The sequence below is a fragment of the Protomyces lactucae-debilis genome (genome assembly GCF_002105105.1).
Source record: "Protomyces lactucae-debilis strain 12-1054 chromosome Unknown BCR37scaffold_10, whole genome shotgun sequence".
Classification (NCBI taxonomy): Eukaryota; Fungi; Ascomycota; class Taphrinomycetes; order Taphrinales; family Protomycetaceae; genus Protomyces; species Protomyces lactucae-debilis.
In genome coordinates, this window is record NW_024468002.1 from 266,874 (window position 1) to 292,301 (window position 25,428).

Genomic DNA, 25,428 nt, shown 5'->3' on the forward strand with positions numbered 1-25,428 from the left:
CAACACACCACAAGCCCAAGTCGCGCGACCACCATGAGACGAGGGCGCGTGCTACAGCTACTGCTCCTCCCCTTCGTCTCTGCTGCTCTCATCAAGCAGGATCCTGCAGGTGGGGATGAATTGACGAGCGACACATTCGAGCCAAGTGTCTCCAAAGGCCTCTGGTTCATCAAATTCTACAGCCCTTCTTGTGGCCACTGCAAGAAGTTGGCGCCCTTCTGGGAACAGGCTGAGAAGAATATCAATGGCAAGAAGCAAGGTATTGCGCTGGCCAGCGTCAATTGTATTGCGCAAAATGATGTCTGTGCAGCACAAGGGGTGCAAGGCTATCCCACCATGAACCTCTACCGCGATGGCAAGAAGATTGCAGATTTGCCAAACATGGTCACGGATGATCCATTGGGCATGATTGAGACATTTGTCAAGGAACAGCTGAAGATGGCCAAGTCACCGTCGAGTGAGACAGTCTCGTCGCCCAAGGAGGCCGCAACAGGAACGATCAAGCTCAAGGAGGCTCCAAAGCAGAAGGACATGGTACCCGCACCGCCCCAAAAGACAGTGCCGAATATAGAAGGTCGGTCCATGGTGCTGACAACGGACAACTTCAAGCAGCACGTCACCGATTCAAAGGACGTGTGGTTCATCAAGTTTTATACGACATGGTGTTCTCACTGCAAGGCCATGGCACCGAGCTGGCAAGAACTCGCAGCAACAAACAAGGGAAAACTTAATATCGGCGAAGTCGATTGTGACAAGGAGAGCAAGTTGTGCAAAGATGCTGGGGTACGTGGTTACCCAACCCTTCTTGTCTTTCAGGGAACTCAGCATGTCGACTACAATGGTCTGCGTGGTCTCGGTGATCTTGTTGCATTTGCAAACAAAGCTGCTTCTTCGCAAGTCAAGGATGTCGATGCGACTGATTTCGAAGGCCTCCAAAAGAAGAATGAGGTGGTCTTCCTCTACTTCTACGACTATGCCACCACGACGGAAGACTTTGAAGCACTCGATCGCACATCACTCTCCCTCATCGGTCATGCACCCCTCGTCAAGACATCCAACGAGATTCTAGCAAGTAAATTCCGAGTCACGACATTTCCACAGCTCGCCGTCATCAAGGACCGCAAGCCGCAATACTATAACGCACTAGGGCCAGCCGATATGCGCGATACAAGCAAGATGATTTCTTGGATGAAAGCGAATTGGTTGCCACTTGTTCCTGAGTTATCAGCACAAACTTCGCATGAAATTATGAGTGGTCATCGTGTCGTCCTGGCAATTCTTGACCCTGATGTGCCTTCCTTTGATTTGCAAAAGCAAGTCTTGAAGGATGCCGCCCAGAAAGTCAATGACGATCATTTCGCAGAGGAACAAGCAGAGAAGCTTGAGCTGCGTGAAAAGAAGGAGGATCAGCTACGAGAGGCTCTCAAGGGTGGCGACAAGCAAGCTGTTGAAAGAGCCAAGCAAATACGTGTCAAGGTCGAAGGGAGCCCTGAGGTTGGCTTCGCTTGGGTCAATGGCATCTTTTGGTCAAAGTGGCTCAAAGCAACATACAACATCGACTTGGCTGTCCATGGTTCACGCGTATTAATTGCAGACGATGATGCTAGTCACTACTGGGATGTTGATGCAAAAGGCAAGTCGATCCCAGTTGGAAAAGAGGCGATCCTCTCCGCCATTTCTCAAGTCATGCACGGCAACTTGAAACCAAAGAGCACCAAGTCCAGCCTCGACCTTGCGTTGCAAAATGCAAAACGCGTCGGTGAACACCCAATCAAGGCTGGTGTGCTTGTCTTTGGCTCACTTGCTATTGTCGTTGCAATCTTGACGCGCCGCGCTATTCGTAGGCGTTTGAGAGAGCAGCCCAATGACCATGCTCGCGAGGAACTGCTGACCGGTAAGCTAGATTAAGTGGATGTAGTCGCCTTCTTATGCCGACGTTTTCTTTTGCTCTGTGCTTGGGGAACCTCATCCGATGCTTTCTCCGGAGCAGGTGTTGCAGACTTTGCCGCTATTGCTTTCGCCTCAGGTGCTTTGGCTGTTGGAGCAGCACTTGATATAGAGGACGTTTTCAGTATAGATTTTGGCTTCTTGACAGACAGCGGGTTGGGCCCCTTTGGACCTCGTGCCCGTTTCTTAGGTTGTTGTGCCTGCACTTCTTGTTGCTCTGCCCCCGTCGACTCTTCCTTGTCGTCAGGAGTATCTTCTGCTGCTGCTGGTGCTGTCACCGAAGAACCCACAGCCGTTGGATTAGCAACACGCTTGCGCTTGCCGAGAATTTGAGCTTCTTCAACACTCAGTCCCAGTCTGCCAGTCTCCTTCTCTGCTTTCCTCGTCAATGTCGCTGGACTGGGTGGTTCGAGGATCAAGACACTGCGATTGATGTACACGAGTGGTACGCCAGGCACCAGACGTAACTTTTGCCGCAGAGTGGCATCCTGCGTACAAACAATGTATCGATGCTTGTTGTTGGCTCCCACGCACTCACACACACAGTCAGCCGGTAGCTCTGGTTTCTCAACATGCCCACAGCGTCTGCGTTCCATCTCCTTGGCCACACCAATGCTGTCGTTCGCCTTTTTGTCGTAGAGCTCCTTGATGCAGCATTGCGAGATCATGGTCTTGATACCGCCTTGAGCATGCTTATCCGCTTGCAAGATACGAGCGACACCGGCCTGCGCCTCGAGATGCAGCTGCTGGCAAGCTTCGATAAAATCTGCAGTGTAGAGTACCTGATATGGTTGTCGAAATGCAAAAGTGCGCTCGTAGGTCGCCATGAGCTTCTTATAGGCCTTGGCCCGTTTCTGCCTCATCGTCGGGCGTGCTTTCAGAGTCTAGAAGGAGCCGACCTGGTGTCCTTTTGTCTTGAGCTCTTCTGCTCGTCGCGAATTTACCAAAAAAAAAAGTTTCCTGCAAGAGACGACAAGCTCAAGCGACAGATGCGGCAGCCGGTCCAGAGGCTCTGTGCAGACGCAGACACCCTCTACTATGCATCAGGCAGCATCATCAAGTCTTACTCTCCCGCAGACGGCAGCTCAAGGGAGATCTGGCGCGGAGGGCTCTTGACAGACACAGACAAGCTCAAGTCATTCTCAAGTCGCGCCATCATTGCGCTCGCTGTGCAGAATGGTGTGCTTGCCTCTGTAGGAGAAGACAAGATGCTACGCGTATTTGACCTGAAGAGCGGGAAGCTTGAATCTGAAAGGGAAACAACGAAACGACCGAGTTGTGTGATTTTCGCCGATGACCGGGATGTCTTGGTCGCAGACAAGTTTGGCGATGTCTACTCGTTCCCTATACATGGCCAGAGCTCATCGTTCGAGCCGAGGGTCACAAATTTGCCAAAGACCAAGGAACAGCGCAAAGCAGATAAAAAGGCGAGACGCGAACAGAAAGACCAAGAAACTAAGGAAGAGGAAGGAGACAAGGCAGACGACAAGGAGGATGAGGAAGAGCCCGTCAAGGATAGCGCTGGCCAATTACACCTGCCCATCCTTGGACATGTCTCCATCCTGACAGACATGCTTGTTTCAGATGGACGGATCATCACGGCCGACAGGGACGAGCACATTCGTGTCTCGCAGTACTCCAAGGCTTACATCGTCGACAATTTCCTTCTTGCGCATGAAGCGTTCGTGACATCGTTGCTTCTTGTCGGCGACGTTCTCATCTCTGGCGGTGGCGATGACTTCCTGGCAGTCTGGGACTGGCGGCAAGGAAAGCTTCTTGGTCAAATTTCACTAGAAGAGCCTATGGCCATGGCGAAATGCGAGGTCCCTACAGTCGCCAAACTCGAACATGGCGAAGATTCCCTGTTCATGCAGCTTGAAGGTATTGCGGGTATCTTTGTGCTTGCCCTGGCGACTGACGTCCTCGGCAGCTCCGGTTGGCGACGCGTCGGCAGCGACGTCTACCTTGACTTCGCTGTTAGCAGAAGTACCCTGTACTGCTCACGTGTCGAGGGTCCTCCACTCGAAGCATGGCAGATTGATGGCACAATCCACAGTGTCGAATCTCTCAACCAAGCTGCAGACATGCAGGTCGAATCGATTGACTTCAACATACCTGTGCGATCCGACATGAGGAAAAGAACGTTTGACGAGAAGCGGAGAACAGAGGACGAGGCTGTCAAGGACAGCAAGCGTAGATCCGATGAAGACCTCACTGGGGATGATAAACGTGTCAAATGAGTGTACGACGAACACGCTGCGCTGTGTCTAAAACGCTCTGTTCAATGCCTGCTATGCGCGCCACTTTCAATCCATGCGAATCTGTACAAACGCCGCGCTTCATTTGATGCTCAAAGGTAAAAGATCCGTCTTCTTCCTCAATCAAATCCGTGTAAAGCATGCCGGCTCGGGGGAAGTCCTTCATGAGCTTGGCAAGATCATGAAAATGCGTTGCAAAGAGTGTTCGGCACCCAACTTCTTGTAGCTTCTCTAGTGTGGCGTATGCAATGCTGATGCCATCCACAAATGTCGTGCCTCTTCCCACTTCGTCCATGAGCACAAGTGACTTGCCTGAAGCACCACTCAAAATCGCAGACGTTTCCTTCATCTCTACCAAAAAGGTGCTTTCATCCTGATACAGCGAATCCGCGCTACCAAGTCTTGAAAAGATTTGGTCGACAATGCCAAGCCGAGCATGACGTGCAGGTACATACGAGCCAATCTGAGCTAGGATTTGGATGACTGCCGCTGTTCGCAAAAAGGTAGATTTGCCCCCCATATTACAACCAGTGATCAGATACATGTTTTCCTCGCCAAAATGGCAGTCGTTCGGTTGGAATTGTTGACCCTTGGCCAGCAGTGAAAATTCCACCACGGGGTGACGTCCGCCGATGATTTCAGTCGTGCTGGTTTCTTCGAGTATCGGCCGGACCCAATTGTGCTGAGATGCGAGTTGAGCAAAGTTGCAAGCGACATCTAGCTCATCCAAGACTTGGGCATTCTCTCGCAACGCAGCCATGTTCTGCAGCACCAGCTTGCGCAAGGCATGGAAAGTCTGCGTTTCTTCCCGTTGGATTTGCAGCCTCGTGGCTTCGATACGCGTACCGAGGAGAGACCAAGCTGCAATGTGGTATGAGCGTGTACTCCTTGTGCTTCCTACCGCACGAGCTACATCCGGATTCAACAAAGCCTTTGAGGAGGAACGGACATGGGCAATATGAGAGAGACCGGGTAGTGTTTTGAGAGTGAGTGACGAGTCTCCCAGCTCTTGTCTCAGGTGCATCTGGAGCGCTTCCTTTTCGAGGCTGAGATCTGCCAGAGTTTGATGAAGATGCTTCAGTGCTGTTGAAGCTGTACTGCGCATCGTATAGGAAACATCTCGCTCGATAGCCTTGCGACGGCGTTCAGGCGTGGGTGTTGTTGCCTGCATGACTTCTTGCATGACTCTTGCAGCTGTTTCTGCGTCCTCTCGATTTCGTTTGGAGAGACCTTCTTCATCCACACTGGCTGTGATCTTTTTGCGCAGTTTGTCCAAGACTGTCATGCGAGAACGCAAGGGCTCAGCACGCGCATGGCGACTGAGCAGGGCCAAGAGAGATTCAGTGGCCGTCGTGCTGGCGCTAATGGTCAGCAAGTCTTCCACTTCTCCACGACCGAAACCAAAGCGTTGTAGCACTCGGACTGCGTCGCCGGAATTCTTCAAGAAGCGTTGGACCTGCGAGCGAAGCTCTTCATCTTCTAACAGCAAAGTCACAAGATCAAGCCGCTGGTTGAGCGTGTCGACACTGGTGATTGGATTCACGATCCAAGTAGCCAGTAGACGACTACCAGATTTTGTCAATGTTCCTCTGAGTGCGTGCAACAAAGAGCCTCTGTAGCCTGATCCTTGCTCCATCATAGATCTGCGCAGCTCCAGTGAGTGGATGGCATTGTAGTCGAGACGCATTGTTCCTGCCATGGAAACACGTACCGGTGGCGTCACGACACTCGTCTTGAGATTTTCTGCAATGTATGCCAGCAATGTCGAGCCAGCAAGCGCTTCTGGCAAGGAAAAATCGTCCTTGACCAGCTTCTTCCACTGATCTGATATTTGCTCAGCCTTTTCAACAGGGGTGAAGGCAAAGCCAGCAAGACCTGTACCAATGATCTCCTTGGGTTGCAGACGCTGAATGGAAGAAGCAAGGCCTGACAAACTCACCTCTTGCGTCAAGAAATCTCCGGTGCTTAGATCCATCCAAGCAAGGCCAGCCAGATTATCTTGCTCCTGAATATGCACAGAGAGCAGATAATTGTTGGTCTCTTGCTCCAAAAACTTCTCGTCTAGCAAAGTACCTGGCGTGATGACACGCAAAACTTTCCTGTCAAAGGCGTTCTTGGAAGTGACATCGAGTGGATCTTTCTCCACTTCCTCGCTGATGGCCACAAATTTGCCCATGTCTTGCACGAGCAACTTGACAAACCGATCAAGCTGAAAGAAGGGAAAGCCTGCCATGGCAACTGGACCCAGCTTCGTGTCCTTGAAAGACCGTTTCAGGCCCAGCTCTTGATGATAGCTCTCTGCATGATCAAAGTATAGCTCGTAGAAGCCCCCAACGCGTGTCAGCAAGACACAATGAGGATAAGCATGGATATTGTCAAGAGCTTGTTGGAGCACTGTCGAGTAAGTCGGTGGCTTTGGTGCTTCTGGCACAAGAGAAGGCAAAGGTTCAAGGGCCTGTAGTCCCTGAGCTAGATTGACCTTGCTGACCCGCTTGGCATAGCCTCTGACCAGTCTCGGTAGCTTGAGCATGCATGTCGTCTCCGGGTTTCGCGCCTGGAGTAGCGTGATCCTGTACGACACCACACACTCTGCAAAGTCATGGATGGAGGAGCTTCCCGCCATTGAACAGCGGCACTCTCAGCGGTCGCCTCATGACCAGGCGCATGCCTTCAGCGAATGGTCGCACCAAGCGGCCACCGAGGAAGTTGTATCAGAGACGGTCGAGGAAGAATGGCAGCCTATGCCGGCCTACGCGCAGCATGACATTTACGACGACGAGTCTGGCAAGGTGATTGCGCACGCGCACGACGCCGAGGAGCTTGTTTCAAAGACAAAAGGCTATTCCAGAGTACAAGGCGACGACGATGCAAAGAGCGTAGACTCTGTGGACGAACAAACCAACCATCTCTTCAATGCGAATGCCGACCATGACGATGAGGCAACAGTGGACTCGCAGCTTAGCTATACAAAGAATCTACTTACAGAAGGCCAGCGCATCGCATATATTGGAATATGCAAACTTGTGCTGGTGTCGATGCTCAAGGAAATGACGATATTCAATTCGGCCGGTAAAGGTGAGGGGCGCTTTGGTTTGGAAGGCCTCATCCTGTGGTCACAAAAGATCATGGTCAGGCTATATGCGCATCTCGACATTAGTCCAGAGGAGCAGCTCATGATGGAACAGCTCAGTGAGCATCACATTCGTCCAGAGGACTTGGCGCCAGCGCTGACGACCGCCACTCGCGTCTCAAATCCTATGCGTGGGCCCATTGAGAAGACGCAGCTCGACGAAAAGACGTCGACTCAGGCACCAGACTGCACGACAGACACTACAGATGCTGCTGGTGCCGAAACGCTCGATCTCGATATTCGGTGGACAGTCTTATTTGACTTGTTCCTGCTTCTCCTGAATGATAGCGTTTACGATGCGCGCTCGCGCGTCTTCTTCATTGCCGTTGCCGAAGTCCTCGGTGTGAGCTATCTCGAGCTTGTCAAGTTTGAAAAGAAGGTTACTGATGCGCTCGAGGTCCAGGAGAACGCAGAACAACCCACAATACAAGAAGAAGGAAGCCTTGTCGATGCACGGGAGAAGACCAGCAGAAAGAGGCGATACGCTATGATGGGCCTTGCGACACTTGGCGGTGGTCTCGTTATTGGCCTGTCGGCTGGCCTCCTTGCTCCTGTTATTGGCGCCGGGTTGGGTGCAGCTTTTACAACTATCGGCGTCTCTGGAGCGACAAGTTTCTTGGCCGGTGGTGCGGGTGCTGCTCTCATCACAACAGGTGGCGTTGTTACTGGATCCGCCATTGCCACAAAATCAGCTGGTAAGCGTACTAGCAGTGTCAGGACCTTTGAATTCAAGCCGTTGTTCGATAACAAGCGCGTCAATCTTTTGCTCACGATACCTGGATGGTTGGCAGGATCAGAGGACGATGTGCGGCTGCCCTTCAGTACGATCGATCCCGTGATGGGCGACATCTGCAGTATTCTCTGGGAGCCGGAACTGCTCAGGACTTTTCAAGCTACTGGCAATATTTTGGCGACCGAGGTGCTGACACAGTCATTACAGCAAGTACTAGGTCAGACTGTACTGACGGCTCTGATGAGTGCCCTGCAATGGCCGCTTGTCTTGACAAAGCTCTCTTACCTGATTGACAACCCTTGGTCCAACTCGCTTGATCGAGCGAAAGCTGCTGGACTGATCTTAGCTGATTCTTTAACTTCTCGAGTGCTTGGACGACGGCCCATCAGTCTTGTTGGCTACTCTCTTGGTGCACGCGTCATACATTACGCTCTCCTAGAACTCGCAAGAGTGAAAGCTTATGGCATTGTCGAAAATGTCTACCTCTTCGGCGCTCCAGTCGTTGTTTCTACCACCGATTGGCGGAGAGCTCGCACAGTGGTCGCAGGCCGATTCATCAATGGTTATGTACAGAATGATTGGATCCTGGGCTACCTCTTCCGTGCCACGTCTGGAGGTATTGGTCGCGTTGCTGGGCTAAGACCCGTTGAAGGAATCGAGGCGATAGAGAATCTCGACGTGACGGAACATGTCACCGGACACATGAGTTATCGTGAAGCGATACCGCGGCTCATGAATCTCGTTGGCTTTGAAATTACAAGCGACGAGTTCCAAGAGATTGAAGACCCGGACCCGGATAAGACGCGAGAACGTGCCCGTGAGCTACTGGACGACATTGAAGCTGCGCGGACCATGAATCCAAAGCCGAATCGGAAGCGAGGGTTATTCTCTTGGCGGTCCAAGAATCTTGTCACGCCAGAAGCTTTGCCAACGACGAAGGAGACGGCTGTAGATGCACCTGAGCAGTTTGATATTGACAAGATTCGAAATGAAGCACACAAGCCATATGAGCTGGGCGATGTGCGGCAAGCTCTGGACAGGAGCTTGTCTGCAGATGCAGCGACTGTTGCACGACCTCCTCTTGTGCAGACAAAGACATCGCAAGCCCCAGAGGAAGAGATCACAATGTCTTTTGGGTGAAGCGTGACTGCTAAACAGTTCGCGCTGTCAGAGATTTTTTCTGAGCGAGCTTCTCGTCGACACACCCTGTCAACAAGTCGCAGGATTGCGTAGCGACCTCGCAAGCTGTCAATACTTGGCTGTATGCCACAGAAACTGCTCATGGCTGTCTGGTTGTTACAAGAATCCTGGCTACTGTGCTTTACTATGATGATATCAAGCAAAATAAAAATAGGAAGTGCCGTATGAGCAATCAATATTGCGATGCTTTTAGTCTTGAATCTGAGTCCATCACAGTTTCCAGTCATGAGCTCATCTACGCTCATGTCGATAGAAATCACGTTTACCCTTCTCTTCCATCCATTTCTCAATTGAATGCCAAAAGGCAGAAACAGTCACGCGATCATTGTATCGACGCGCGCGGTCCACCTTGATGCTTTGAATGTTCCAGTCGCGCTCAGCAGGTATCGCCGCATCATCACTGTATTTGACAAGGACTCCCTTGCATTTTTGAAACAAGGAGCGTGGATCTGAGAAACTCTGCGCATATGGTTTGAATTGCCATGCCTGTCCAGTTGTAAAGACAACGAGCAGACGATCCCAGTACTCTGGCTTGAACTTGTCTGTCGACTCGACCACCACGAATCGTAATGTGTATCCCGGTCGTAGCTTGGATTTGTATGCAAGCGATAATAGCTCTGGCGCTGGACCCCCTGTTTCCCTCGCTGCTTGCTCCGGTGGAACAAACACGCCGTCTTCTAGGAATTTCTTGACATTGTGCATGGTAATGAGAGAGGATGCCGAAGGCGATAGCAAGATGATTGGATCACGCAGTCTTGACTTGGCTGGCTTGGCAATCGCTGCAGCCGGTTCAGCTTTTGACTTGACCAGGAAGAAGTCGCGTGCTTCGCGCTGGACACTAGAAAAGTCCACCAATTTGCGACCATGCAGTACAGCAGAGAAGGGTTTGCTGTGATGCTCTAATTTCGCCATGGCTGCAACTTCCTCTGAAAGGACAATCTTATCTGTTGCTTGTTTCTTGGCTTCTGCTGCAATCGCATCGTCCTCTGCTGGCCGTTTGTTACCGGCGACAAAGCTAGATTGATGCGCTGCATCGGTCAAGAGCGCAATGAGATCCTGCTTTTCCAGAAACGACAAGTTGGGAATATTGCGAGAAGAGCACGCTTCAATGTAATCTGCCGAGCCTGCATCCTTGTGTAGCCAAGCGAAATAGATGGTACGCAAGTCTAGTGCTTCTCCACTTCGCTCAAATCGCGTCTTTTGATCTAATGCGATGCGCTCTTCTGCAATCTGGAGTGTTGTTGCATCGCGAATGTCATCTACGGGCGCCTCTGCTTCTGACAAGAGCTGAAGCGGTTGAGATGCTGCCACTGCCTGAGACAGCAGCGTGAGCGGATCTGACATGGTCAAAGAAGTGGCAGGCCCAACTTGTCGCTGCAGCTTGCCTTTCTGTCGACGTTGATGTTGAGAGCGGTACTTGCTGGTCGTCAAGAATGACAAAAAAGATGAACCCCCGGTGGTATTTGAAACCACGATCTCCGCCTGCAATCCTTGTCGGAAAACGGCACTTTAACTGCTAAGCTACGAGGGCTTTGGAATGCAGGCATGTTTTAGATTAAATATAAAGGCAAAACATGTTTGTGACTGCTTTTTTCACTCCACTTGCCAGGAACTTGTGGAGAGACTCAAAGGGTGTTTTAGCGGGTATGCCGCAGGAAAGGAGTAGCTTGCTGCTTCAAGGCCTGTAGGAGAATCCCGCACTGTTCGTCTGTTCTTCCTTTTCACAGACGTTCGTGAAGTCATTCATTTCATCCTACCATTTACATTCTAGACTCATAGCTACTTGATAGCTTTGAATGCAAATATATATATAAAAAAAAAAAAAGTTTTTTTGCTGATTTTTCTCCATAGAAGGCTTAATTGTACTGAATCCTATACCTGATCCTATACCTGATCCTATACCTGATCCTATACCTGATCCTATACCTGATCCTATACCTGATCCTATACCTGATGCTTCTATCTACATATGCAAATGCTCAATCTAACGCTTACGCTGATCATTCCACTGAAACTCCGTCACCGACTGATTTACGCTCGAATGTGCCCTGCCCGAAACGACTCCCTCAAAGCCCACCTGCTGTATCTTCCGCATGGCGAGTATAGAAGCGTACTGTGCGCTAAGTCGAAGGACGATATCAACATTGTTGACTGGCACGAGTCCCTTGCTGCGAATGCGAAGATTACCGAGGATGACGCCTGCAATATAGGTATCGCCGGCCCCTGTGTTTTCCACGGGATGCACGATAGGTTGTAATGGTCGTAAGCCATAAGTCCTGTATGTCCGACTCGCTTTCGACGAGTAACGACGTAGAAGTACACCGCGTTCGCCAAGCATTGTATGGGAGATGCCCAGGCCAACAGGCGCTCCAGTCTCTTCGTCTTTCTGTACCTCGTCAAGGTTCTCGTCTTCCCAAGCACTTGAAAAGATGGCGGTATAGTCGTATTTGGATACTTCATATCGTAATTTACGATGGGCTGTATCACACTTTTCGTATTCAACAGAAACCATGGCGCCAGCCTGGCACGCAGCACCAATACAGTCAGAGAGACACCTCAGCACGCGCGTTTCGAAGTGAACATGGTCCAAGGCGCCGAGCCGGGCCCTGTTGATAACTGTTTCTTGGAAGGCTGTGAAGGAAAAAGCCGACCCTGGATCATGTGAGATGATGGTGCGATGTCCAGCAGTCTCTAGAATATAAGCCGTACAAGCAGTCGTGTGCGGGGACGGCAAGAAAAGTGGTCGAATGCCATGATGCTTGCATGCGTTTCGAATGCGCTTACCATCGTAGTGTTGTGCATCTGGGACTGACGCCACGAGGTAGACTTCAGTCGATGGGTCTTGTGCCAAGACTGCAGCTGTATTGAATGCATTGCCACCAACACGAACGCGGCTCTCAGTCGCGCGCAACTTCTGGTCGAGCTCTGGTAACCCAGGCAATGTCAAGATTGTGTCAATAAATACTGAGCCGACAACAAAGACACGATGTTTCCTGCTGCTCGATGACTTCTGCCTCGCGTTTGGCTGTGTTTCCGTTGCGGAATCGTCATGCTTGACGTGTCGGTTTGCTGGAGACTTGGGCGACTTTGAGCCCTCGGGAGATTTTGGCGTGTGGCCGTTTGTGCGACTCTTGTTGTCCTCCACGCGCTGCTCCATCGGTAGAGGGGCGCCTTCCTGTTTAGCAGAAAGGCAAGGGCATCCGTCGGCGCGCTTAGTGAATGTTAGTACTGCCGTCACTCAGTCGTAGTCTACCTGTCGGTGATGAAGAAGAATGAGGAGCCATCAAATTGCCACCACACCTGCAGGCGCAACTCCGAATTTCTGCCAGATCGGGGATCGTAGATCTCCCGCAGCACTGACAGGTAGATTAGATGGGCATCATGTCAGTGGTGATGGAAAAACACAGACAGACAAGTATGGACCCAGGCATCTGCAGTTTAAGGTCATTGCTCTGTGTTGCTCCAATGCCAAACTTCGCCGGTGGACACTGGACATGTCTAGAAATTCTACCCATCTGAAAGCGCTTCCTCACCACGGCGTCCTCGTCTCACTGCAATTGCAAACACTGTGAGTTGAGCAACACGCATGTCGCAAGACCTTGCGCAGCTGCTAGGCAAATACTTGGATGCTGCACCAAGTACAACGCTTGCTGATAATGTGATCAAGCTTTACAAGTCACAACCAGGCATCGCTCATTTCTCAAGTGCCCTGCAAGTATTTGGCCGCTTTACTGAAGATCAATGCAAGCAAGTCTATGCAACCGCAGAAACACTAGCTGAGCGCACTCAAGATGAGCTTCCAATGCGTGGAGGGCTCATCAAAAAGCCAGAAAAGAAGCTCATCACGACTCCACGCGCTTCAATGCTTGGGCTCGATAAGAAACGCAAGCTTGATGCAGGAGACGCAGAGCAGGTCGAGTTTCCCACCTTCAAAGTGCCTGGTAAAATCACGCGACCTACTCGCGCAGAAACTCCCTCTGTAGGGACAGGTCTGTCTGATGCTGCCAAGGAACGACTGCGTGATAGGCGTGCGCGTCGAGAGCCTGAGCGTGAGCGTGAGCGATGGCGGGATGTCAGAACGCCGCGGATGGATCGGCACGAGACGCCTGCTGCTTGGACTGCGACACCCAGATACTTGCCTACGGATGAATATGAGCAGCCTCAAGATGAAGAGGCAGACCGATTAGATCGTCAATACTACACAGTGGAAGATACAGCTGTTGATGAAGGCTACAATCCATTCAACACAAGCGCTTCTGAAGAACAGGAACGTGAAGCAGCCCTTGTCGCGCGACAAGAGAGACGGCTCACTGTTCGTCAGCACGCAAGGAGGCAAGAGGATAATTTATGGGAGATGCAACAGATGCGTCAATCCGGACAACAAAAGCAAGGCGCCGTGGATCTTGATTTTGACGATGAGCATGAAAATAGAGTTCATTTGCTTGTTCATGACTTGCGACCTCCATTCTTGGACGGGCAACAGCAATTTACAGCGCGCAAGGAAGGCGTCTCGGCTGTGCTTGATCCACAAAGCGATATTGCTGTTATTGCCCGCAAAGGGTCTGCACTCGTCAAAGATCGCAGAGAACGCAAAGAGCGGGAAAAGGCTGCCGCAAAAGCTGCATCGATTCAAGGCACCACGCTAGGCAATCTCACAGGCGTCGGTGAAGTGACAGAGCAGGACTCTGCACCCACGGGCAATGAATCGAAGTTTGCCTCGCATCTCAAAAAGGACGCTGGAACGTCTGAGTTTGCAAGAACGAAAACTCTAGCCCAGCAGCGTGAGTTCCTGCCTGCGTTTGCGGTGCGAGAACCCCTCCTTACTGTCATTCGTGAGAATCAAATCATCATTTGTATCGGTGAGACTGGGTCAGGCAAAACGACGCAATTGACACAGTTTCTGCGCGAAGATGGCTATGCGCGTTGGGGAATGATTGGTTGTACGCAGCCACGACGTGTGGCAGCCATGTCGGTTGCGAAGCGTGTCTCAGAGGAGATGAATGTCGAGCTTGGTCAAGAAGTTGGATATGCAATCCGTTTTGAGGACTGCACATCGAAGCAGACTCAAATCAAGTACATGACGGATGGAGTCTTGCTCCGAGAATCTCTGGTGGATCCTGATCTCGACAAGTACGCTTGCATCATCATGGACGAAGCGCACGAGCGCGCCCTCAATACAGATGTGCTCATGGGCCTGCTCAAGAAGATCCTTGCCAGGAGACGTGACTTGAAGCTCATCGTCACTTCAGCGACCATGAACGCGGACCGTTTCTCTGCATTCTTCGGCGGTGCTCCGCAGTTCACTATCCCGGGACGAACTTTTCCAGTTGATGTGCTCTTCAGCAAAAGCCCATGCGAGGATTACGTGGACGCTGCCGTCAAACAGATTCTCAGTATTCATCTCTCGCAACCTGCCGGTGACATTCTGGTTTTCATGACTGGTCAAGAGGATATTGAGATTACATGTGAAGTCACAGCAGAGAGGCTCGCACTCTTGGACAGTCCACCAAAACTATCCATTCTGCCAATCTACTCTTCCATGCCAGCCGACTTGCAAGCCAAGATCTTCGATGCTGCTGAAAAGGGAGTACGCAAAGTCATTGTGGCGACCAATATCGCTGAGACGTCCCTGACGGTCGACGGCATCATGTATGTCATTGACTGTGGCTTCTCAAAGCTCAAAGTATACAACGCGGGCATGCAGATGGATTCTTTACAAATCACACCCATCTCGCAAGCGAATGCGAATCAACGGTCTGGACGAGCTGGTCGAACCGGACCCGGTACAGCTTACCGTCTCTATACAGAAAGTGCCTATGAAAAGGAAATGTACATGCAAACCATTCCTGAGATACAGCGCACGAATTTGGCCAATACAGTATTGCTGCTCAAATCCCTCGATGTAAAGGACTTGATGGACTTTGACTTTATGGATCCACCGCCGCAAGAAACCATGCTCACATCCCTCTTCGATTTATGGGCACTCGGTGCGCTTTCTAATACCGGAGATTTGACGCAGCTCGGTTCTCGCATGGCAGTATTCCCGATGGAGCCAAGCATGTCAAAGCTCATCATCATGTCGGAGCAGTATGGATGTATGGATGAAATGCTGACCATCGTTTCTATGCTGTCGATTCCAAGCGTCTTTTATCGACCAAAAGAGCGAGCCGAAGAATCTGATGCAGCTCGAGAGAAGTTCAGCGTGCCAGAATCGGATCATCTGACACTGCTCTACATATTCCAACAGTGGAAGGCACAAAAGTACTCTGAAGCGTGGTGCACAAAGCACTTCTTACACGCCAAGTCTCTTAGGCGAGCTAGGGAGATTCGCATGCAGCTGCAAGATATCTGCCAGAAGCAACGCATGCGCCAGAGCAGTGCAGGTTCCGATTGGGATTTGATTCGCAAGTGCATTTGCTCTGGTTACTTTCATCAAGCAGCTAGGCTGCGTGGTGTGGCAGAGTACTCTAATCTGCGTTCTGGCATGGTCAGCGCTGTGCACCCGACGTCTGCCCTCTATGGCTTGGGCTACCTGCCTGAATTTGTGGTCTACCATCAGATCATGCTGACTAGCAAGACGTACATGTCGACAGTCACGGCAGTGGATCCATACTGGCTTGCTGAACTGGGTGGTGTTTTCTACAGCATCAAGGAAAAGGGGCAATCGAAGAAAGCGACGGAGCATCTGATGAACAAGCAGATGGAGCTCGAGGCTGACTTGGCGAGGGCCCGGCAAGTGGAGCCTGTTGAGGAGGTGAAGAAGCAGACGACACGGCTTGCGACGCCAGGTATGCGGCTTGCTCGCCCGCCCAGTGTGGTACGACCAGGCAGCAGTGTGGTACGTCCTGGGAGCAGCGTCGTTCGTCCTGGGAGCAGCGTGCGAGGTCAAAGACGGCAAACTCCCCGCCATAATTAATCAGCGCCTTCCTCGGAATACCTACATCAAGAATTTCTCATACTGCCAAAGTGTTGTCTCCTCTGCTCGCCTTGCTAAGCGTGAGCACATTTGTGCGGCTCGTCACTTATGTCGCCGAATCATTGCCCACGAAAACACCGCGTCTAGCGAAACATAGCCAACATGGCGCCGTCGCGACTGAAGTACAAGAATGTTCCGATATTGGCACTGCTATGCTCGAACGCGGCGGTAATGCAGCAGATGCAATGATTGCCAGTGTATTGTGCGTCGGCGTTATGGTACCCTGGCACTGTGGAGCTGGCGGCGGCGGCTTTGCACTTGTGCGATCACCAAAAGGCGACTACGAGTCTATCAATTTTCGGGAAGCAGCGCCGGCGCTAGCATCGGAGAATATGTACGTTCATGAGCCCAAACTCTCTTTAATCGGTGGACTGGCTGTGGGTGTGCCTGGCGAGCTTCGCGGACTCGAGCATCTGCACAAGCGATACGGTAGTCTGCCATGGAAGACTCTGTTTGAGCCTGCCATTCTACTCGCGCGGAATGGCTTCAGAGTGATTCCAGAGACACAAAAAGTCATTGGCGACGAAAGCTACTCGAATGCGAATCCTAATTACGCCTTCATTGTGGATGACCCTGCTTGGGCTGCCGTCTATGCACCAAATGGCAAGTTGGCGCCAATCAATTCTACCATTTACCGACCAACTTATGCAGATACTCTTGAGCAGGTCGCCAAGCATGGTGCAGATGTCTTTTATCATGGAAAGCTCGCCAAGCACCTGGTCAATGCTGTTGAGAAAAGGGGCGGTATCTTGTCCCTGAAGGACATGAAGCGGTACAAAGTATTGCGACAAAAGGCAGTCAGTGTGAAGTATGGAGAGTTTGATTTGTTTGCGTCGCCAGCACCTGCATGTGGCGCCATAACATTGGCAGCGATGAACGTTCTCAGTGGGTATGATCTCGTTGCTGGCAACCTGTCAACCCATGTCTTGACGGAAAGCCTGAAATTTGTATACGGTCTTCGCACAGCCCTAGGAGATCCTGACTTCATCAAAAACGCTACGTCCTTCGAAAAGGCCATCTTGACTGAGCGCGTGGCAGATCAAATCAGAGAAAAGCTTTCACTCGAACGAACGCAAGATGCAAGCGTCTACAACCCAGATAATTTGGAAATTCTGAGTGATAGTGGAACCAGCCAGATGGTGGCTGCTGACGCAAACGGGCTTGTCATCTCCTTGACGACAACCGTGAACACTTACTTTGGCTCTACAGTCATGGTTCCAGAAACAGGTGTCGTCCTCAATAACGAAATGAATGACTTTTCTATCCCTGGTGTTCGCAATGCGTTTGGTTTCATTCCGACTACGGCTAATTTCATCCGACCCTTTAAGCGCCCGCTCTCGAGCATTAGTCCCGCAATTGTCGAGCGAAATGGCAAGTTCTATTTTGTGACAGGGGCAGCAGGAGGCTCGCGTATCATCTCAGCCGTTGTGCAAGCACTCTGGCAAGTTTTGGATCTCAATGCTGGCGTTGCGGAAGCACTCAAGGAACCTCGACTACATGACCAAGTCTCGCCAGCGGTGACGACTTTTGAATATGCTTATGACAATGCCACTGTCGCATACATGGCAGACAAGGGGCACAATGTTTCATTCGTACCCCCTGGTATGAGCATAGTCATGGGCGTTCGCGCTGTTTCAGGTGGTTTTGACGCGGCTGCTGATCCGCGACGCGTAAGTAGTGGAGCAAGTGTCGTCTAAGCAAATACCCTACCAAATAGTTGCAGATGTCATGGCCAAGTGCTATATAGAATGGCCGTGGGCAGAATTTGATCATGTATGGAGGGCCTTCGGTATGTGCAGCGGTACGCCGGGACATGTTGTACTTTATTTATTAAGTCGGTGGTCATCGGCGTCGTGGGCATCAATCTGGCCATTGCGAGTGCCCTCGTTCTGCGCTTCACGACAATCAATGGCAGCTCGATTGCAAACGCATCACCGCCACCGGCCATTGTATTCTCAGTGGTCATCTCAGCCCTATCACTCCTGTATACGTTGGCCAGCTGCTGCTGCGTGGCGTTACCAATCTTGACGCTTGTTCTTGATACGGTCTTCTTTGTGGCCTGGTTCGCCGCCACCATCATACTCGGCGTCTCACTGAATCAAACACTGAGGTTTACCTGCCAACAACTTGCACTATCACTGACTGGTGTCGGTGGCTTCACAGGCTTCTTCGGCTTTGGTGGGTTTGGAGGTGGTGTGAGTCTTGCTCAACAGGTTTTTGATTCTTGCCAGGTATGCTCTTGAGCTGTCAAACACCGCTAACGATAGATTTCGAAAGCACTCTTTGCATTTCACATCATTGCTGCACTGCTCTTCATTGCCACCGCCTCGACTGCAGCCATCACTGCGAGTGGCAAACGACGATCAACAAAGCGAACATACTATCAGGGACCACGCCGTGGGCTTGGGCCTGAGATTGTCATTTGAGGTCGTGCCTTTTGCCAAAATAGCGATCCATATATTTGAACAGGTCTTTATCGCGTATTTGCATGTGCTTCCCTGGGACCTGGTGTTGATGAAGACCACGTTTCTTGGCTAGCTTGTCAAGCCCCAAGTCAAGATAGTACGTCGTCCTTTCGATAGGTACAATGTCGCCGTCTTGGACATCCTGAAACAAACTTGAAGCTTTAGGAATCACGGTTTCATCGTCCTCGAACTGCAGCATGACGAAGTTATCCAGAGACGCAAGATTCGAGCTGTATGTTGCATTCTTTTCTGGCTTTTCATTATTGATGTCTGCAAGGAACAGACTGCCTTCCAGATAGGCAGCCTGGTCAAAGCCCTTGTAATACTGTGCTGGTATGATGCGACTTTGGACAAACATGCCAAACGCGTTGCTACGCACAAGAGCGCGCGCAGATTTGCAGACGGCAGAGTCTTCTTGGCATGGTACTTCCTGTATACCGCTATGCTGGCTGCCCCAAGTCATGAGGTTGCGCACAGGCGGATCATTACAGCGTTGTACATAGGCGCGCAAGAACTGTCCACCCTGACTGAAGCCAATCGCGTTGAATCCATCCTTCAACTCTGGGATATTTGGGAGCTGCGCGCAGAGTTTGTCTACTTGAGCGTTGACATTGCCAAAGAAGCTGCTGTCGCGTCCACCCATGTCGACAGCAAAAGCGAAGGCGTTTGTGTAATTGCTGATGTCACTGACGAAGGATTGGATGCCTTCGCTTGCACCATAGTCTCCAAGCCCATGCCAGATGACGGTCGGTAAGAACAGCTTCATGTGATGTGCAAAGTCTGGGGTTGAGGCAATGCGACGAGACGAATCCGGAATTTCGATTCTGAGTTTCGACGACCTACACAGGCTACGTCAAAAAGCTATCTCCAAAAGAGAAGCTCTCAAGGCCATTACATTGCTACTAAACGACAAATGACGTTCTGTTCCGCACCTGATCTGAAGGGGTAGTACTGCTCCCACTGCGAGTCCTGCTCGTGTACATGAGCACATACAACGGCTGACCTCCAGAGAGGCCGCACTGTTTACTCTTCCTGCTGCCAAGCTCAATGTCGCCATAGTGCCAGTGTTCTGCATTCATGGCCAGACTTGGTGGATTCAAATGTGCAGTACGTGCGTCAACGCTCTTGGAGCAATTGGCATCTGCTTGGCCTGCACACAGCACGAGGTTGTCTGCTTTGATGGGGTCCTGGTATTGCCATACTTCACCTGAGTGATGCACAAACCCCTCACCACCGAATATCGGCGCATTGGGAACGCCGTCTAGAGTGTGGACTGCTCGAATCATGCGCATCGTGCTGGGAGGGAAAACGCTATCCACATGATTTGCAAAGGCCTGGTCGCCTACTTTTGGTTCCCCAAGGGTGACAATTGAGATGTCCAACTTTGTGGATGATTTGAGATCGAGAGCCATGAGCACTGCGACTGCAGCACCAAGAGAATGACCAGTAACAAGCACAGGATAGGGCTGGGCCGTTTGAGCCTGCAAGGCGTCCAAGATCGGTTGTCGCAAAGACAAGAATGATTCTTGATACTTGGCTTGAACTGAACCATTGCCGACTCCAGTCATTTTACTGCCAATCATGCGGCCAACTTGTACCACGTCGTTTGGACCACTGAATGCTAGGACAGTCTGTTGAGCAATTTCATCCCGGGCAAGCATCGCTCGAACATCTTTTCCAGCAAAGGTTCGACTGAGATTGGCGCCCACCGGGGTCGCACAATTATGCGCATCAAAAGTTGCAGTATAAGCCGCAGAGGTCATGGCTGCTCCACGACGAATCCAGCCTGCTAACTCATCTTTTGTCAATGTCTGGCTTTGTTGCAGCTTCTTGCTGATGGCAGGGATGAGTGGTCGAAACGTCTGCAACTGTTGCATTGTCTCGATTGACTGGGTGTCTTGTGTGTTCTTTTGATAACCGGGCTTCGATGTCAGCTCAACGGAGAGCAGTGCAACCAGCAAGACCGCTGTCAGGGCAGAGACGACAATCGATGCGATGCAACAACAACTAGCCCATCGTGAGCGACGTCTCTTGCTCGTAACTGAAAAAGAGGATGATTTGACTTCTTTCTTCATGTCGGACGGCGAGCCCCTCAACCGCCAGACTTGCCAGACAAGTTATAACATAAACCTATTGTTTCAAGATGTTGCACGACTTGTTTCGTTTCGGCCGCTTCTATATAGAGGGTGGCTTGGATTGTGGTTTCCTGCAAGATGCATTTTTCTATTATGGTCCTCATTGCAGCAGTCGCAGCAGACCAGATTCATGGCAAGGAAGTCTCTGCTGGCTGTGTCAAGGCTTATCAAGATGCCTTTGAGCCGGAATTGAACCGCACATCCAAGTACATGGCGCTGATTAAGCTTGTAACGACACCACCAGAACTTGTGGCACGCGCGACCAAGGCTGGCGAGGCACTTCAAGCCTACCAGACTGCCTTGAAGAAAGTAGACGCAGATCTCGCTGCACCCGTTTCTGAGACTGATCGCCAGACGCTCCATGAGACACAAAGGGCAACAGAGGATGTGGCACCAGTGCTGCGGGAGCTTAGCAACAGCACAGATGAGGCGGTCAGGACGGCATTGAAGGACTTTAGAGAAGCACGAATCATTGAACTCAAGGCGAATGCTGCCGTGGATGCTGCTTGTCCGCAGGATGTCGAGTAGCTGACTATAGAAACTATTTGCTCTGTTTGCTTCCTCTGAAACTTGGCCTGAATTGTGTTGCTGCCCATCTCGTGAGTCTCCAAGGAAACTTGCGCTTGACATCTTCAATCGCATCTGTTGAGCAAGTGCAACTCCCAGATGCCCAGTATTCAACCAGCAAAGCGGCGCAAGGTGAGCGACGAAGCCTTGGATCTCTCCGTCGACGAAATCGATGTCACGGCAGAAACGCTTGTCGCCATTGCGCAATCTACCGCGCTACAGCGTTCAAAACAGGTCAAGCCCATCAAGGCTGCCATACACAGCTATCTGCGTGCTACAGGAGCAGGCGCATCAAGCTCACTCACGCAACGTATCTCTGAAGCACTTGCAGATGCGAGGTGGGTCGATGCGCGCTGTCTCTTGGCAGAGTTCAAGATTCGGGGTGAAAAGGCGAAGCTAGGTACATTGCAGCGCTGGGTACGTGATGTAGACGCGGCTGATGCTGGCGCTGGTGTGGATCAGCAGGTTTTCATGACCCTCGATGCAATACTCAGAGCGACTGCTGGGGCAGAGGACAATGATCCGCTTCATCAATGTCCAAATGTCTCCTTCCAGCCGGTCTCGGGACTTGACGTGCGACAGTCTGTGTTAGACGGCACCATCTTCGAAGGCCGGCAGGAAGAGCTTGCAAAGAACTTTGCAGTCGTCGAGGTGACGCCTGCACTTGAGCGAAAGCCGCCAAATCAGTATGACGCAGTCATCTACACTTCACTGAAGCCGCTTGTCAGTGGACTGCATGCGAAAACTGTCAGGCACAATGTGGATTCGGTACCTGGCGCTTTCGTCTTACAAAACCTCCTGACGCACGACGAATGCCGTGCGATCGTTCGCGGTGGCGAGTCCGTCGGCTTCTCACCTGATCTGGCCATTGCTGGCAGTGCGACACAGCAGGTCAGTATCTTGGCGCACAATTTCTACTATTTTGCCGATCAAAATACATTGGAAGCAATCTACCAGCGCGCTCTACCTTTTCTACCGGCCGTCCTCGAGGGCTGCCAGGTGCGCGGACTCAATGCGCGTTTCCGTGTGTATCGCTATGTCCCTGGCGCTGTCTATCGTCCCCATATCGATGGTGCTTGGGCACGTTCGGGGTTGGACTTGACAAAGCCTGAAGGCGAGCAATATTTGTTGAATGACACGCGTGACGGTGCACAGCTTTCGAGGCTGACCTTTCTCATTTACCTTAATGATGACTTTGAAGAAGGCTACACCACCTTTTTCGTGCCTGGTCACAAGCTCAATTGCGTTCGTGTTGAGCCACGGATGGGTAGCGTCTTGGTCTTCCCTCACGGTGAAAGTCTGAATGCACTGCTGCATGAAGGAAGTGGCGTGCAGAAGGGTGCCAAGTATGTCATTCGAACAGATGTCCTCTACGATCTTGGCAATTCAAAAAAGTAGTGGGACAAGCTTTGGTCGGGTTTTCCAGTCCTTGAACGTGGTACGACCCCAAGCATCTGTTTGCTTGACACTGATGGCAAGAATCAGGATAGTCCAGGCAACCACAAGCCAGAGCGTGACGTTTGTCCTGTTCATCATTGCAAGTGACAAATACAGCACAATCTCAGCTGTAAAGTGCGGTGCAACAACAAACTCAAACAGTCCGCCTCGTGGATTGGTATACTGTCCTGGCTTGCAGTCTCTGCGGAGCTGCTCCAGCTGTGTATGAATCTGATGTTGGACCGCTTGAGCAGCAAAGAAGCAAACTGCCCAGAACAAACGCACATGGCCGGCTTCGAGCAAGAGACCCAGGTTGACCATCGTGTAAAAGAAGATGCCGGCGAGGTAGTGACCGAACCACATTTGACTCTGGCTGTCACTCACGCTCTCAATGAGACGACGAACCGAGTGGGTCAGCATGCACGAGAGATTGATGAGTGCTGTTCTGCGAGACCAAGATGAATCTGTTTGCCATGTAGCAGCTTTATAAAGACAAACAAAGCCTAGACACGTAGACCAGAGGTAGAAGTGTTTGAAGAAGCGTTTGGGTACCGTCAATTGACTGATTCGCTGCAGCGATGAAGCTTCATGGTGCTGCACGGTCTTCCCATACTGGAGCAATGGTTTCAGCTGGTCTTCAAGGCATAGTACGATAGCAAGCCCTGCAACACCGCATCCTAGCAGCACCTGAACAGCTGTCGCGGCCATGAGGCTGGCGTTTCTCTATCCCACTGCGACTTGTGCTGCTGCTGCGTGGGCATTTTGGCTTTCGTCGATTTGCGCAAGTTGACACCCACCCTCATTGCGCTTCACCAGCACAGTAGCAGTGCGGAGAGCGCGAGACGAGAGGATAGGCCATGGGCCTTGCGTCGCTCAATTCCGAATCAGACAGGGAACTATCGCCTGTGAATGAACGCTTATTGAAGGAGTATGAACAACAATGCTCCGAGACGAGTAGCCGTGCATCCAGCGCACGTCCTGTGGGTCGACCACCAAAGGCTCAAAAGGGCACATCGGTCAATGCGAGGGACAAGGCGCATGGAAGGACACAACTTCATCGTGCTGCGTCCAAGGGCGATTTGGAGCGCGTCATGGCGCTTGTTGAGCGTGGTGCAGATGTCACAATCTTAGACAATGCTGGTGTTTCTGCGCTTCACGATGCTTGTCTCAAGGGGAATGCAAAAGTGACGGCCTTTCTATTGAGTAAAGGTGCGCCAATCAATGCACGCGACTGTGAAGGAGATTATCCATTGCTTGATGCTGCGCAGAATGATCACTATGAAGTCTGCCAGTTATTGCTTGAAGCAGGCGCCAATCCGACACTGCGCAACACTGCAGGATGTTCTGCTCTAAGTGAAGCAGAAGAAGGACGTGTCAAGGAGTTACTCAGAAAGTACAGCGACAAGTTTGATGCGCCTGGACAGAATCGCATGAAGATTTCCGATATCGTTGATGCGCAGCAATCTGAAACGCCCCACTCACCGCAACGCAGTGCACGTATTCGTGCGTCTCACTTGAGTGTCGATGGACGCGGTGCACGATCGGTGGACCGTCTTGGGCGGGATCAGCTGCACAATTTTGTACTGGAAGGTGAAGACGAATTGACGGAGCAATGGCTTGAGATCATTCAGGAGACCGATTTTCAGGATCATGAGGGTGATACGCCGCTTCATACGGCTGCGCGGCTTGGCAATGCGTATGTGGTTGGCTTGTTACTCGACAAACATGCAAAAGTCGATATTCGCAACAAACTTGGCTCGACGGCGCTGCATGAAGCTTGTCGCAAGGTGAGGAACCGCGAGGTTGTCTCGCTGCTGTTGGAAGCTGGTGCATCCATCTTGACCAAAGATGGTAAGGAACAGACACCGCTCGATGTTGCAATCGATACAAGTGGACAGGATGCAAGTGAAACGCGATCACTTGAGCAAGCTCTTGAGCGCGAACGACAGGAACAGCGCAGTAAAGAGAAGCGACGCCTACTCAAAGCTGAGCAACTGAGTCGGAGGAGCAGTGCGTCTTCGTGCCAATCACCCAAACTTGAATGCGAAGAAAGTATGACGCCGCGCAAGAAGCGAAAATACACCAGGCGTCAGATTCCTGACGACAGCGAGCAAGCAGAGTCAGCAGGCATCTCTCTGACACTGCAAACAACACAGCCCTTGGAGATTGTCAAGACTGTGACACCTGCTCAAGCACCGTTTGAGCTACCTACATTCTTAACGGAACTCAAGACCCATGGACCTCCAAGACAACTCGACAGCAGTGTCCGCGGTGAGCCTCTACCGTCGAAGCAAGAAAAGAAAGCTGCTACTGAACAAGCATTATTGCAAATGGGGCGCGACTTGGCGGCTGCAATGAACAAGCAATCCGAGTTGCTCTCCCAAGTGCTGGCAGGTATTCAGCAGCTTGTGCAAGATAAATGACTATGATTGCGTTTTTGAAATTGTAAAATTAGATCATTCATCCTCTTCCATCAGTGTTGTGATTCATTGGTTCTTTCGTATGCGCTCGGCATGTATTTGTGCAACATTCGGTTGAGCTGTGAATGGCAGACGACCGAGCCAAATCCCCGTGAATTTG

The 25,428-nt window shown here is 51.3% G+C and overlaps 13 protein-coding genes and 1 non-coding gene across 14 annotated transcripts; 8 read left to right on the top strand and 6 right to left on the bottom strand.

Annotated features, from left to right (window-relative positions):
- Positions 1-2,310, top strand: BCR37DRAFT_379927 (thioredoxin-like protein). Its single transcript, XM_040869379.1, has one exon. The coding sequence runs from the start codon at positions 34-36 to the stop codon at positions 1,906-1,908; it is 1,875 nt and encodes a 624-aa protein (XP_040725143.1). The 5' UTR covers positions 1-33; the 3' UTR covers positions 1,909-2,310.
- Positions 2,009-2,810, bottom strand: BCR37DRAFT_393054 (Fcf1-domain-containing protein; the record flags this gene model as incomplete). The annotated part of the gene is made up of 2 exons (XM_040871243.1): positions 2,009-2,021; positions 2,065-2,810. The coding sequence occupies 2 exons, from the start codon at positions 2,808-2,810 to the stop codon at positions 2,009-2,011; spliced, it is 759 nt and encodes a 252-aa protein (XP_040725144.1).
- A 126-nt stretch (positions 2,811-2,936) lies between these two features.
- BCR37DRAFT_393055 (WD40-repeat-containing domain protein) lies at positions 2,937-4,187 on the top strand (the record flags this gene model as incomplete). Its single annotated transcript, XM_040871244.1, has 1 exon — positions 2,937-4,187. One exon carries the CDS (start codon positions 2,937-2,939, stop codon positions 4,185-4,187), a length of 1,251 nt encoding a protein of 416 aa, XP_040725145.1.
- Positions 4,188-4,200: 13 nt separating this feature from the next.
- BCR37DRAFT_333898 (muts domain V-domain-containing protein) lies at positions 4,201-6,594 on the bottom strand (the record flags this gene model as incomplete). Its single annotated transcript, XM_040867120.1, has 1 exon — positions 4,201-6,594. A coding segment is annotated over one exon (2,394 nt), but the record flags the coding sequence as incomplete, so codon positions are not given.
- A 187-nt stretch (positions 6,595-6,781) lies between these two features.
- Positions 6,782-8,944, top strand: BCR37DRAFT_358181 (uncharacterized protein; the record flags this gene model as incomplete). The annotated part of the gene is made up of 2 exons (XM_040868209.1): positions 6,782-7,466; positions 7,542-8,944. Coding segments are annotated over exons 1-2 (2,061 nt in total), but the record flags the coding sequence as incomplete, so codon positions are not given.
- Positions 8,945-9,103: 159 nt separating this feature from the next.
- On the bottom strand, positions 9,104-11,092 carry BCR37DRAFT_29061 (RNA pol II accessory factor, Cdc73 family-domain-containing protein). The gene has a single exon (XM_040866859.1). The coding sequence runs from the start codon at positions 10,610-10,612 to the stop codon at positions 9,500-9,502; it is 1,113 nt and encodes a 370-aa protein (XP_040725148.1). The 5' UTR covers positions 10,613-11,092; the 3' UTR covers positions 9,104-9,499.
- BCR37DRAFT_t26 lies at positions 10,717-10,799 on the bottom strand. The gene has a single exon. It is a non-coding gene; the product is annotated as a tRNA-Arg (tRNA).
- Positions 11,093-11,118: 26 nt separating the features above from the next.
- Positions 11,119-12,574, bottom strand: BCR37DRAFT_379933 (Ribokinase-like protein). The gene has a single exon (XM_040869380.1). It carries the CDS (start codon positions 12,423-12,425, stop codon positions 11,253-11,255), a length of 1,173 nt encoding a protein of 390 aa, XP_040725149.1. The 5' UTR covers positions 12,426-12,574; the 3' UTR covers positions 11,119-11,252.
- A 2,576-nt stretch (positions 12,575-15,150) lies between these two features.
- BCR37DRAFT_379935 (helicase associated domain-containing protein) lies at positions 15,151-16,590 on the top strand. The gene has a single exon (XM_040869381.1). The coding sequence runs from the start codon at positions 15,183-15,185 to the stop codon at positions 16,182-16,184; it is 1,002 nt and encodes a 333-aa protein (XP_040725150.1). The 5' UTR covers positions 15,151-15,182; the 3' UTR covers positions 16,185-16,590.
- BCR37DRAFT_29101 (gamma-glutamyltransferase) lies at positions 16,291-17,956 on the top strand. Its single transcript, XM_040866862.1, has one exon. It carries the CDS (start codon positions 16,397-16,399, stop codon positions 17,939-17,941), a length of 1,545 nt encoding a protein of 514 aa, XP_040725151.1. The 5' UTR covers positions 16,291-16,396; the 3' UTR covers positions 17,942-17,956.
- A 537-nt stretch (positions 17,957-18,493) lies between these two features.
- BCR37DRAFT_29519 (Alpha/Beta hydrolase protein) lies at positions 18,494-19,763 on the bottom strand. Its single transcript, XM_040866885.1, has one exon. It carries the CDS (start codon positions 19,473-19,475, stop codon positions 18,663-18,665), a length of 813 nt encoding a protein of 270 aa, XP_040725152.1. The 5' UTR covers positions 19,476-19,763; the 3' UTR covers positions 18,494-18,662.
- A 1,174-nt stretch (positions 19,764-20,937) lies between these two features.
- BCR37DRAFT_393062 (uncharacterized protein) lies at positions 20,938-21,372 on the top strand (the record flags this gene model as incomplete). Its single annotated transcript, XM_040871245.1, has 1 exon — positions 20,938-21,372. One exon carries the CDS (start codon positions 20,938-20,940, stop codon positions 21,370-21,372), a length of 435 nt encoding a protein of 144 aa, XP_040725153.1.
- Positions 21,373-21,510: 138 nt separating this feature from the next.
- Positions 21,511-22,809, top strand: BCR37DRAFT_393063 (uncharacterized protein; the record flags this gene model as incomplete). Its single annotated transcript, XM_040871246.1, has 1 exon — positions 21,511-22,809. The coding sequence occupies one exon, from the start codon at positions 21,511-21,513 to the stop codon at positions 22,807-22,809; it is 1,299 nt and encodes a 432-aa protein (XP_040725154.1).
- A 791-nt stretch (positions 22,810-23,600) lies between these two features.
- On the top strand, positions 23,601-25,310 carry BCR37DRAFT_379939 (ankyrin repeat-containing domain protein). Its single transcript, XM_040869382.1, has one exon. It carries the CDS (start codon positions 23,706-23,708, stop codon positions 25,269-25,271), a length of 1,566 nt encoding a protein of 521 aa, XP_040725155.1. The 5' UTR covers positions 23,601-23,705; the 3' UTR covers positions 25,272-25,310.
- The last annotated feature ends 118 nt before the right edge of the window (positions 25,311-25,428 follow it).

Excerpts from the sequence above, each read along its gene's own strand:
- BCR37DRAFT_379927 (XM_040869379.1), top strand. The coding sequence starts at position 34 with ATGAGACGAGGGCGCGTGCTACAGCTACTGCTCCTCCCCTTCGTCTCT.
- BCR37DRAFT_29061 (XM_040866859.1), bottom strand. The coding sequence starts at position 10,612 with ATGTCAGATCCGCTCACGCTGCTGTCTCAGGCAGTGGCAGCATCTCAA.
- BCR37DRAFT_379933 (XM_040869380.1), bottom strand. The coding sequence starts at position 12,425 with ATGGAGCAGCGCGTGGAGGACAACAAGAGTCGCACAAACGGCCACACG.
- BCR37DRAFT_379935 (XM_040869381.1), top strand. The coding sequence starts at position 15,183 with ATGGACTTTGACTTTATGGATCCACCGCCGCAAGAAACCATGCTCACA.
- BCR37DRAFT_29101 (XM_040866862.1), top strand. The coding sequence starts at position 16,397 with ATGCTCGAACGCGGCGGTAATGCAGCAGATGCAATGATTGCCAGTGTA.
- BCR37DRAFT_29519 (XM_040866885.1), bottom strand. The coding sequence starts at position 19,475 with ATGAAGCTGTTCTTACCGACCGTCATCTGGCATGGGCTTGGAGACTAT.
- BCR37DRAFT_379939 (XM_040869382.1), top strand. The coding sequence starts at position 23,706 with ATGGGCCTTGCGTCGCTCAATTCCGAATCAGACAGGGAACTATCGCCT.